General features: G+C 35.3%; 1 protein-coding gene across 1 annotated transcript in view; it reads right to left on the bottom strand.

Moving 5' to 3' along the window:
• The window catches only part of LOC107741945 (3-hydroxyisobutyryl-CoA hydrolase, mitochondrial), a 24,053-nt gene that overhangs the window by 9,729 nt on the left and 692 nt on the right, over positions 1–13,632 (bottom strand). The window contains exons 2-8 of the mRNA XM_016554760.1: positions 13,303–13,345; positions 12,811–12,942; positions 12,644–12,728; positions 12,444–12,524; positions 12,295–12,347; positions 6,410–6,488; positions 1,163–1,308 (exon numbers count right to left, since the gene is read on the bottom strand). Coding sequence (XP_016410246.1) covers positions 1,163–1,308; positions 6,410–6,488; positions 12,295–12,347; positions 12,444–12,524; positions 12,644–12,728; positions 12,811–12,942; positions 13,303–13,345 — 619 coding nt within the window. The remainder of the gene's footprint in view (positions 1–1,162; positions 1,309–6,409; positions 6,489–12,294; positions 12,348–12,443; positions 12,525–12,643; positions 12,729–12,810; positions 12,943–13,302; positions 13,346–13,632) is intronic.

The following is a 13,632-nucleotide window of genomic DNA, read 5'->3' as shown; positions in this document are numbered from 1 at the left end:
TATATATATATATATATATATTTTTTTTTTACAGAGATTGGGAACAACATCTAGTTAATTAAATATTTTAGAGGACTAGAAAATGTATATTCACTATAAAAACGCACGTTTTTCCATTATTTTTTAATTGCTCTTAATTTATACAGCTTTCCAGGCCTGAAAATCACAATTTTAAAATTCCCTGACCCTGTGCTGCTCGTGGTGATAATGAATGATAATACAGGCTGACTCAATATATAATTGTCAGGGTTGTTTTACATTGCTCATAAAACAAATTGAGTTTGAAACTAGTTCTGCGGTACAAACTGACGCCCTGTCCTCAGAGCCCTTTTTTGGTTATTTTTATCACAGGTCACTTCTGTGTGTAGCGTGTACGCCAGATCCTGCTGGTCGTCTGTCCTTGGCCAGAGGATGTGTGTGTGTGTGCGTAGGCTTGTATGCCCCTCTCTCCAGCAGTGCCAAGCCCTGGTCCTCATTTTCACCTCTGGCACATGAACTGGGCGTAGTGTCAGGGCTCGGTCGCCCCCTGCTGCCGAACGCTCACTGGCAAGCCTGAGAAATGCTGACTAAGTCCTCTCCTTTCAGTAACTTCTCTCATTTCAGCATCAAATGCAAGAACTGCAGCCCAAAATCCCAGGAGGCCAGCACCAGCACAGTTCCCTTCCAGTCATCGTTACCTTGAACTTGAGTTTCATCTTTTTTTAAACTGTCTTAAAACTGTTCTACAATCATAATAGCTTCTTCTTAGCACTGTTCTAACCAGGAGCTGGATGTGAAAACATTGGATAACATGAAACAATCACATCCAATATATCCAATATGTGTGTATAATGTGTTATAATGCTATAAATTATATAAAAATATAAATGAACTATAAGTTAAGTTTATTTAATATTTATATATTTTATTTGTAAAATATAAAATATTTTATATACAATTAATGAAAGCTAAAAATGAAAACAATATTTTACAATATTTCACAAAAATCTGTGACAAGAGAAAAATGTGCAATATCTATTCACAAGACCCATCAGCAGACTACGACAAACCGACGCAAGGGATTGCTATTTATTTGGCCAATCGAATATCTTTGTAACCTCAAAATGGCCAAATATTACCTGATAAACTTGCCAGTATATTGGTCAGTCTCTATATACATTACCTTGTCAGACTGCACAAAGTGAGTAGCCAACCCGATCCTCTGAACATCTCTCCCTTTGAGGCGGAACCCGGTCAGGGCAAGAAAGAGGCCTAGTTTGCCTTGAAGTCTAGGCAGGAAGTAGCCACCACCAACATCAGGGAACAAACCTATAGAAACAAACACACAAAACAAAAGCCATTTAGAGCATGACATAAAGTAAAAATCTGGACACAAAATTCCCAATCCTTTTCTCCACTGAAAAATATCCACCATATGTTTTATATATCTTATATTAATGAATTGATTGCAGTGCTTCATGGGATGACTAGTTTATTTACTTTGATTAAAGTCTGTTCTCTTTCATAGTTTCAAACACTGTTTTGCACTGAATCAAATGTACTGTAATTCAGAGTTGGGCGGTTTGGTTCAAGGCTTCTTTATTGAAGGATTTTTAAAAATCCTTATTGAGAAAATGAATGCAAAAAAATAATAATTACGAACTCAAGGTCACTGAACAAACAGTTTGGCGATGTATTTCAATCCATAACGATCGGTTCTTGCCTCTCTTAATAAGATTTATTCACTGTTTAAGCCACATAGTGACACTCTAAATCTGCTGCGTGCTTATGCTGTGCTGTCGTTCTTCAATTTAAGATTGTACAGGACCAATGAGACATGACTTCCAGTGCTCTTTACACAAGAAAAAAAGATTATTTTCTGGCCACAGGAGTATAAATCAGCTTTTTAGGGAATTATTATAATTGCTCAAGTGATTTCATAAGTAATATTAAAACTGAGACTGAGGAAATACTTGAATAAAAGACCTTGATTATATGAGCTATTTCACTGTCACATAAAGCAGGGGCATTACTTTTTTTTATGCCAATGACCCAACAAATATTAATATCTCAAGGGACACTCTTCCGAAAGTATTGAGGGAGCTGTATATTTCCATGTACAGACCATTTATGCTATGTAGGAAAAGTAGCAGACATGATATTATAAAGAAAACTTTAGATTTTTGTTTCCAAAATCAAGTAATTGGATGTTATATTGCCATTACTAAAGCCAAAAGATAATAACATATTATATTAAGAATTAACTCCCACCACTGGAGTTATATTAGAAGTATAAACCTGAGAAACATAATTAGAAATAATAAAATAATCATGATAATCCACTCATGTCTTTAAAAACTGAATGCAATTATTATAATAGTAAGTCAAATTATAAATTTAAGTCAAAAGTGAAATTCTTCAAATACTGAAGAATTATTCTACAAATATTTTTTTTACACTATTTAATTACAGGCACCTGCAAGAGGTCCATGGCCCCTAGTTTGTAAAACTCTAGTATAAACAGTTATCAAATGCATTGTTCAGTCTGCAGGATGTGGTTTTGAAATGGCATAGTGTGGCGCAACAATATTATTAACCTGATGTGCTTTTTTTTAGTAGCAAGGGCTGAGAAAAATAACCACTCCCCTCACACACACTCAGCAGGAGGTACAATTCTGAATAAAGCAGGACAGGATTAGGTCCCTGACCTCATTCCAGGAGGCAAATGTAATATCATAAATGCAGATTACGTTTGCCATTCAACCAGTGGCTTTGTCTCATGGCCGGCATAGTTGTAAGACTCAAATAGCAAATAATCTATCAGCAGAAGGGGGTGAAGGGGTGGAACCAGGTTGCAGGCGAGGGCGGGGGGGCATTTTCGGCGCACAGATGGCTGGCACATTGTCAGAGAAGGTGCCACCATGGGCGAATACCACAGCTCAGCACAAATGGCTCAAGGCTACTGCTACCATGCTGCTCGTGGTGCTTTCCTTCCAGAATCCCACTTAGCTTGGAGCAGTTAAAGCATACATAAAAAATCAGTTCTTTAAACTGCACAAGAGTCCCAGTACCACTTCTTTCCCAGAAAAGTGTAAACACTATTGAAACATTGTTTGTTTGAGAGACCCTACATAGTAACAGCGGCTCAAACAATGGTGTGAGCTTGGGTGTTTTTTCAGTCAATGCTGCCAATAGGACAAACATGTTTAAAACCTGTTCTAAACATTTGTTAATCATCATGTTTTATGCAGATTTCATAGAAACGTTTATTATGCTGCCAAGTTCAGGGTTGTTATTGTTAGCTAAAACTAAAACCATAAAAAACATTTTTGGTACTTGAAACAAAATAACTACAATAAAATAAAATGTATATGATCAAAATTATTAAAAATGTATTGCCGAGGCAACATTTCTTATTTTAGTTTTAAGTAGTACTAAAAGAAGTACTAAAGAGCTAAAACTAAATAAACTAAAATTAATACAAAACTAATTGAAATAAAACTACAACTAATAAAAATGGCAAAACACAACAAAATTACTAAAACTAAAATCAAAACATAAAATTCAATACATTTACAAAAACTAGTATATCAATAATACTAAGATAACACTGCTAGAGTCTCATCTGAAAAACAAAACAAACAGATAAATATGTTTTTCAAAAGAGTATCTTCACTCATCTGGAATGTTATTCATCCTAAATATATTTTTAATAGTACTAATTTATGTAAAAGTAAAAAAAATAATAAAAATAATTCTTTTAATTCTAGATTGAAACCCTGGATCTACCAACAGTGTGAGTCTGGGGTGGGATGTCTGGGATGTGTTTGTCCAAATAGCAAATTGGCATACACTACTGAAACCTGTTGGGTAAACCTGTTTAAAATAATAATTATTTATGCAGATTTCCTAAATTATGCTGCTTATATGACTGAAGTCTCATTTGCAATAAATAATATGATATAAAATGTAATAGGCAGATTTTTGAAGAGCCACACAAATTCCATGCGCACATGATGATGTAGTACTTGTTTAACCACCTCATGTCAAGAAAGAAGAACTATAAGGAAGTACCCGGCTACGAGACTCATAAGTCTGGCCACCTTACCGCAGAATAAACCATTAAGACAAGTGCAAACCCAAAGAGGATTATTCATTCATCTGGGGTTGAGAGACACAGGCTCTTAATGGGATTAGTGGGTGATGGCACACAGACACTGTGCATGCACTCAATCAAATACACACACACATACACGCACGCACGTGCACAGACGCTCAACAGATGTGTCACAGACTGTGATTAGCACTACTTCCTGCCACTCTAACAGTTCCGCAGGGAGTCTTTACCCAAGGCTTGCAAGAGCTGAAGGACGCTGTACAACAGGAGGAAATGCTGTAAAGCCCTCTCATTAAGAGTCCAGAATGAATTACAATAGCCGAGGCAGACTTCTGCCTACATGTGTAGAAGCATGTGATAGGGACAAGGGCAAAGTATTCTGATTTATACCGCATCAAGGCTCCAGACATACCATTCACAGGGTGTGATTAGGACGTGGAATGAAAAGAAGCACGAAAAATTTAAAGCATGTGCAATAAAAGCGAGATGCAGCACACATGGATGTATTCTGAGAGGATGGTTATGAAAGATGAATGTGGAAACATTCACTTTGGATCCAAAAATGAACATTTTGTCTTCATTTTCTCACCTTCATGTCTAACCACGTATTTTCAGGGTGAGTAAGTGATGACAGAATTGAAAGTTTATGACAAGCTCAGTTTCTCTTAAAACATCAGCAGTGGTATAACTGTTAACTGATTTTAGGAAATTAATACTTGAAAGTAAAAAACAATTAAAAGTTGCAAAAGATTTTTATTTCAAATAAAAAGTGTTCTTTTGAACTTTCTATTTGTCAAAGGATCGTAGAGAAAATGTATCACTGTTTTCACAAAAATATTACGCAAAGTAATTGTTTTCAACATTCATAATAATATGAAATGTTTCTTATTAAAAAGCATTAAATCAGCATATTAGAATAATTTCTTAATGATCATGTGACACTGAAGACTGATGGCTGCTGAAAATTCAGCTTTTCTATTTTCCTTTTTAACCAATATCAAAACAGAAAACTGTTGTTTTTAAATTGTTATAATATTTCACAATATTACAAATGTTACTGTAGTTTTGATCAAATAAATGCAGCTTTGGTGAGCATAAATGTTCAAAAACATGTCAAAATCTTACAGATCCCAAATGTTCGGTCATGCTTAAAAAAAATGTAAAATATAATTGCATTAGACAACGCATTACCAAAGCAAGTTGCATCTGCAAGAATTTTCTGCAATAACAATGGTCTGAATGTGAATTGTAGTGCTGAAAGTGTGAAAACTTCTCGTCTTCATTTTGAAAAAAAAAAATCTTTTTTTTTTTTTTCTATTTACAACTTTACAAATTTGCCAATTTGTGCTTGTACTCTGTTTTTATACTTTGTTCTCTAACACAATTAATGTCACTATGAACTGAGCCATCCACCTAGATCAGATGAGAGGTTACGAAATTAAATCTGCAAACTGCAGTGCAAGAATCATCGGTTGGCTCCACGGTTGGAACAAGACCCACCCACTTACATATCAGCAGCAGATTGATCGGATGCTGTCCGCATCGACAGAATTCCTTCCATGAGCAAAAGGGAGATTGACGCTGTCTGTGGAGCGTTTTAGCATGCCGCTTATTCAGAGACCACAAGCATCAGACAGGTGCTTCAATCCGCACCATCCCTCAACACTGTTTCCACATAAAACTGACCTGAACAATCTGCTGTGAAAGATTGCTTTGGAGAGGTCTTTGGGCTAGGCAATGATTTGAGAAGAAAACAGAACACACAGGGTTTTTTTTAGCTACAAAAATGTGTGCTGTGTCATCTCACACTGATCTGCTTGTACTTTGGCTGGTAATGAGTTAAAAGACTGGACATATCTAACAGTCAAGATGCAAAGTAATATTTGTGAAAAAAAAACCTTACTTATAAGTGGACCACAGAAAAAAATAGATTGTTACTCTGTGATGTTTTTATCAGCTGTTTCAACACTCATTCTGGCGGCACCCATTCACTGCAGAGTGCACCCATTCAATGCTAAATTTCTCCAAATCTCTTTGGATGTAGAAACAAACTCATCTACATCTTGGATGGCCTGAGGGTGAGTAAATTTTCAGCAAATATTGGGTAAACTATTCCTTTAAATGTATGTGCCAAAACTACACTTTCTTTTTTGGCAAATGGTATGCTTTACATTTACTTTTCACATCCATATTTTTGGATAAAGTACTATTGATTCCTGTGAAACCAAAGCCATCTTGCATTATTAATGAAAACTCAGAGTATAACCCAGTTACAGCCCTCAGGGAGAGAGAGGAACACAGGCTGCCTCTTACCAATGCCCGTCTCAGGCATGGCAAACAGTGTCTTCTCAGTGGCCACACGAAACCGTCCATGAACTGAAAGACCCACGCCCTGCAGAGAGAGAGAAAACAGTACAGATCAATAATTGGGTACAATGTTCACAGACCAGATGGAGAGAGCCGTAGAATGAGGGTTCAAGTCTCCACACCCATCCACTGTAAGACACTACAGGAACAGTTCGCCCAAAAATGAAAACTCATTATTCATCCTCATGTTTCAAATCCATATAACTTATATGCTATATTACAAGTCTTCTAAAGACATCCTATAGCTTTCTTTGAGACATAGATATACACTGCCATTCAAAAGTTAGGGGTTTGCTCGATTTTTTAATGTTTTTGAAAAAAGTCTCTAATGCTCACAAAGGCTGCATTTATTTGATCAAAAACACAGTAACATATTAATATTGTGAAATATCATTACAATTTAAAGTAATAGTTTTCTATTTTAATATATTTTAAAATGTAAAGATGGCAAAGCTGAATTTTCCGCAGCCATTACGTCAGTCTTCAGTGTCACATGATCTTTCATTCTAATATGATGGTGCTGAATAAACATTTCTTATTATTATCAATGTTGAAAACAGTTGTGCTGCTTAATATCTCAGTGGAAACTGTGATGTTTTAAAAATGACAGGTTACTATAGATTGTCATGTTAGGAAAATTATTTTATGTGAAGATGGCAAAATTCTCCTATTGTGTGAAAAAAGAAAAAGAGTGGACAAAGTTCATTGTGGTGAACCATATGCACAGCATCAGAACTTAAGCCTCTCCCTAAAGCACTGTTGCCATAGTGAAGCACCAACACCACGTTTGATGATTTAGCAGTGTTTGAGACCCTAAATCACGACAGCATCGCCTAAGCAGCACGCACAGGAATGGAATAACAAACAGTCACTGATGTACAACACACCGTATTTTTATGTGCTCTGAAACTTCACAGCTTGTTCACAAACTGTGTAGGATTAGAAACAAATGGTGCACGTGGCACAAAACAGGATTCTTCAATATAACGTTCAAAAGAACAGCATTTCTTTGAAATAGAAATCTTTTGTAATATTTAAAATGTCTTTATTGTGACTTTTGATCAACTGAATACATCCTTGCTGAATAAAAGTATTAATTTGAACGATAATAGCATTATATAAAACATTAGCTACCTTGCTCTTTAGATAAATTAACCTCAAAAAATTTGAAACAACTTCTGAAAAAAAACAAAACATCAGGAAGCGCAAAATTTGAAAACTTGTCGTTACACAAAATAACATGGCCAAAAGTCTACAACTTTTTCCATTGTCGCCACTGCACAACTCAACCTGATTCTGTAATAAAAAAAGATGAGTGTAAGACAGCATCATTGTCTTAATCTCTTCAATATATTTAGCTGATGTGACTCATCATTATCACAGAGCATGACTGACATGGACTCATCTAGTTAAACAAAATACACATCATAAAATCAGTTATTATGAAACCAACTGGGGGCTGCGTTCTCAACGGGCTGCTCATTTAAAGACAATAATCATCTTCTCCCTGGGGGATTTGAGAAGCATGGTGTGATCAGAGCAGTACATGTGTCCCCTACATGACAACTCATTAGGGTGATTACGATAAAGTGAGAACAACCATCAAAACTATCAGAGTCAGAGCAGACTGAGAAAGCAAACTGAATAGTTCGGTAACAGCATTTTCATGTGGCAACGCAAGTATTCTGAGTTAAATGGGAAGCACATGTTGTAGCTGGAGGCATCAAATCATTCACCTAGAAGCGGCGGAAACTCTCATAGATTCTCCAAAATGTTTGGCTGGAATCAGACTGAAAACCTGCGGACAATGTAGCACGTATGTTTCCATCAAAAACACAAGCATCTCCTCTTTGGGAGACTAATATGAAACATAAATTTAGTCTAAAATGTTTAAAGACCATCTTTAATCTCGTGGTTTTATAATATGAAAGCGCTCTGGAACGTTTCATTACAGATATCCCAAAAGAAGGCAAACAGCTTTATCAGGTTCTTGGAAAACCACTCAATCTAAAAATGCCAGAGGTGGAAATTTCTAAAAAGTTCATGTTAACTTAAAATAAAAAAAAGTCATGCTTAAACGTACGCAGCCACAGGTAAGATTTTATTTTATTTTATTAACATCTAGTTCAAACGTTCATACACCACTGTTCAAAGTTTTTTTTAATTAAAACTTTTATTCAACAAGGATGAATTAAGTTGTTCAACCATTTCTGTTTTACATAAATGTTGTTGTTTTGAAGTTTTTTCATTTATTTTTCTGTATCTCTGTAAAGCTGCTTTGCCACAATGTCTTGTATAAAGCACTATAGAAATAAAGGTGACATCAAATAATAAAAAAAATAAAATAAAAATCAAATTTTTGTCCACATTGATAAGAAGAATTCCTTGAGCAGCAAATCAGCATATTAGAATGATTTATGAAGGATCATGTGACACTGAAGACTGGAGTAATGGCTGCTATAAATTTTTGGTCACAATGCTGCCGATATTCGTTGCAAGGTCCAAAGTAGTTTTGCATGCTGTGACTGGAAATTAACTCAAAATCCCAAAAGACAACGCAGACAAGCAAAATTAATCAGAATGCAGATTCAGTGGGGTCCAAAAGACCATTGTTATAGTGATCCGACTAGCTAGACTAGCTATATAATCACAGCAAACAGAGGGCGTTCTTACAAAAGCTGGAAATATGCAGTAGAAAAAAAAAAAAAAACAGGTCAGGAAGGTATTAAAGGTGCGGCGCAGCCCCCCTCTGACAGGCCTGTGTGAGGGATCAAAGAGATGCTCATAGATCACACTCAGCCAACGACTGATACACTGCAGGTGTGAGATATGATGTTACGCCTCTCATGAGTGATTGCATATTTCCTCCATTACTAAATGTGTTCCATAAACAGAGATTAAGCTGGACCACTGGAGAAAATCATTCTGATGTTCATGGTGATTTATTGGATAATCTACTACTATTTATATTGATAGGACTATTATGTCTGTCTTACATCTCTAAACAGGGATTCTGGAAAGCTGCTTTAGAATAAGTATGAGAGGAAATCATAGACACTTCAGGGTGTTAAAAGTGGATTAACATTTCTTTATATTATCAATGTTGAAAATGGTTTTTATACAATTTATTTATAAATGTCTTGTCTGTCACTGTTGATCATTTGTAATGTGCCCTCCTTGCTGAATCAAAGTATCAATTTCTTTCTTACTGACCCCAATCGTTTGAACAGTAGTGTAGATGCAATAACTACAACGGAAGACAACAAATACTATTTAGTATGCAAATAAATACAAGAAAGAGAACCAATCAAAAAAAAAGTACCTATGCAAATAATGTTTACAACTTTACTAGCGGTTCAATTTTATATAATCAACCCAGGTCAGCAGGAGATTTTTAACGGTTTTATCTTAAATTTATTAAAAATATAAATTTAATAACAGCTACAAATACTTAACATAATGGAGGCTGCTAATAAAAGAAATAAATCATCTAAAAATAACAAAAATACAACTATAGCTCAGTGACCATGTCCCTTAAACTACACGCAATACAAATTAGTAAGAACGCTTTTTTCTATGTAAAAGAAATATAAAAAATATATCTCATTTAACTAACTAGCATACAGGTTTGGAACATGATATTAACATCATAACATAAGTTAACATCATATGTTTTGAGTAAATAATCTCTTCAAGAAATTAATTGCAGAAAAAAGATGAAGAGGAAGAAGAAAACAAGAATAGTTGTGGAATAATATGGTGCTGCCTTGCAAACGCTGTAATAACATTATCTGTGATTCTGCAGCTACTGCCCATTTCTTTTTCTCAAATATCTGAGTAAATGGAAAAATCCATTTCTAAACCTTAGAGACATCTGAGGTCAGAATGCGCTCAGTGAACCTGCATGGCCATTCCATTCTTAAATAACAGTTCAGAGTCCTCAGCTGAAACATATCACGCAGCAGCGATGCATCAAACGGCTCAGACCAAAGGATGCACAGCCGAATCACCGCACCTCGACCTTGACAGAATCCCTGATCAATTAAACACCAGGAGCTGACAGATTCACTGCTGTGGCATTGCTCTCCTACTGCCAGAACCCCATGAAACTATGAAGACAGTAATATTTCAACTGCTCGGTTGTGCTGGTAAAAGAGTGTTTCAAATATATTTACACTTAAGCACTAAAGTTTGTACAGATTAATATGTTCATGTTATAGTGAAAGTTTTACAATAAAAATGAACAACTACTGAATATGCTGCTTATGAATACACATTTTTTTTTTAAAAGGAGTAGTTCACCCAAAAATGAAAATTTGCTGAAAATGTACCCACACTTATGGCATCCAAGATGTAGAAGAGTTTGTTTGACCATCAGAACAGATTACTACACCACTTGCTCACCAATGGATCCTCAGCAGTGAATGGGTGCCGTCAGAATGAGTGTTCAAACAGCTGATAAATACATAATAATAATAAAAATACTCCACATGACTCCGGTCCATTAATTAATGTTTTATGAAGTGAAAAGCTGCGAGTGTGTAATAAACGAATCCATCAAGCCTTTTTTTTATTTTTTTTTAATTTTTTTTTTACTTCAAACCAAAGACCAGTCCTCTATCCATAATATTGCTTTCTCCAGTGAAAAAGTCGTCTCATCTGAATCAGAAATATGCACAGATCAAGCACTGTTTGCAAGCAAAAACAGTTCTAAACAATTATAGACTTTTCCCCTGTTTTTTTTGGCCAGAAGTGACGGTTTAAAGTTAAAACAGCTTAATGATGGATTTGTTTCTTACAAACATGCAGCTTTTCACTTCACAGGATGTTAACTGATGGACTGGAGACATGTGGATTACTTGTGGATGATTGTGATGTTTTTATCAGCTGTTTGGACTCTCATTCTGACGGCACCCGTTCACTGCAGAGGATCCATTGACGAGCAAGAGAAGTAATGCTAAATTTCTCCAAATCTGTTCTGGTGAAGAACCGAACCCATCTACATCTTGGATGGCCTGAGGGTGACATTTTTTTTTTTTTTTGCGTAAACTATTCCTTTAAGAATAATAAGGAATTTTAGGCACCTCTCGATAGTTTTTGCTTTTTTTTTTCATTAAGCAGAATTGTTTGTCATTAATAATTTTGAGTATACATTTTTGAATCCATAATCATTTGTGATGCATCTCTAACTGCAACTGTAATTAATTATTAAATGAATGACTTTTAGGCCTACATGTAATGTGCAACATGAATATAAATATAAAGTGTTACTCAAACACAAATAGCCTACCAATGGGAGGGCACTTGAGAACTGATTCGTAAGAAACCCAAAGATTGTGTGCAAGATCAGCTTACTGCTGACACCTACTGGATAAAATACGCAGTGCAGGACAGAAATTAAGAGGATTAAAAGAGGGGTTTATGACTCATAATGCCTCACAACTTGCTTGCAGCTCATATTGGGAATTGCACTAAAAATACATACAGTATAATAATAACTCATGAGTCAATATGTATTAATATTTTCATGCATATGTTTACAAATGAAAAACCCTAGACTGTTCATTATGCATGAAGCCAGTGGCAATGAGAGTCCTACTGTTTTTGGACAAATTCATAGTGACACAATGAAAAGAATGGTACGGTTGTATGTTTTGTTTTATATAAAGCAGGACACTTTGTCCTTCATTTATTTTTATATTTTGTAAACACACAAGACAAGCTGGCCCACATTGCCTCTGGCCCTTTGGTTCCTTTAATGCCATATTCTGCTAAGCACCATCTGCTGGTGAACTTGTGCAGCAAAATTACCATTTTAGATCAATACTTACTCCTCCCATTGTAATTCCATCAATTAGAGCCACATATGGTTTCTGATATGTACCTAAAAAGAGTTCAAATAAAAAAAATTATTACTAAAATAAATAAATAAATCTGTTCATCAATCCTCAAAAATGGCAACAGAAGTGAGAAAACATACCAATAGTGTTGTTAAGAATATATTCCTCACGGAAGAAGTCTTGAGCGAGAGAATCGCCTGCTTTTCCAGCTTCTGTGACAGCTGGGAAAATATTTTTTTGCATTTCAGTGTGAATGCCAGATCTGTTTGACTGCATTATCAATGCATAGATCCATTTAAGAGTGAATGAAAAACTGTATGATTATCTTACACATAAATACCTCTGATATCCCCACCAGCACAGAATGCCTTCTCCCCTGCTCCTTTAATGATCACTAGATCGGTTTCTGAGTCTTTGTCCCATTTCTACAAAACACAATGATTAAAACAGGTTAACAGTCAGAAATGTTCATATGAAGTTGGTTTCCAGGTTTCCAGTTTCCCTAACCTTGAGCTGAGGGTAGATGTGTCTGATCATGGTGAGATTCAGAGCATTGAGAGCTTTGGGTCTGTTTAGTGTGATGACTCCAGCGTTCCCAACTTTCTCAAACAGAACTTCAGACCCAGCTTTACTCGACATCTGAGATGAGACACAGTAATAAAACAATATTCAATGGAAGAAACATGTAGAATTAATACAATGTTGTTACGCTAAAACGTGTACAGTACACCACAAGTCAAGGTTTACACATATTCTTTTATTTAATTTTTTTTAAATAAAATGTAGTTTTAATAATTTCAAGCATTTAAGCACAAGATATCAGGTGAAAAAAGGACAAATTATTTCAAGCATTATATAAGAGACACCAGGCCAAAAGGTTTTTAGGGTCATAAAAAATTCAATGAAAAGGATCATACATTTGATTAAATGTGTCCATATTCTTGACTAACTTAAAAAAAATTATACGAATACTTATCCCTGCTTAAAGCTCAAACTTACCATGTGTCCTTGTATTCTCTGCAATCTGCAGATTGGTCGTAATCTGTATGGGATAAAAAAAAAGATGGTTTAACTGTTATACATATTGCTGGTAACAGAATATTTTGAAACTGAACATCAAATATACAGTAGATTATGTTTATTTATTTATGTTTACACACATGTCTGGTCAGCTATCCTTGTGGGGACTCTCCATAGGCGTAATGGTTTTTATACTGTACAAACTATATTTTCTATTGCCCTACACCAACCCTACCCCTCACAGGAACCTTTGTGCATTTTTAGATTTTCAAAAAACTTCATTCTGTATGATTTATAAGCTTTTGTACC

This window comes from Sinocyclocheilus rhinocerous, unplaced genomic scaffold (genome assembly GCF_001515625.1).
Source record: "Sinocyclocheilus rhinocerous isolate Xijiao unplaced genomic scaffold, SAMN03320098_v1.1 scaffold226, whole genome shotgun sequence".
Classification (NCBI taxonomy): domain Eukaryota; kingdom Metazoa; phylum Chordata; class Actinopteri; order Cypriniformes; family Cyprinidae; genus Sinocyclocheilus; species Sinocyclocheilus rhinocerous.
This window is presented reverse-complemented; position numbering and strand designations above follow the sequence as displayed.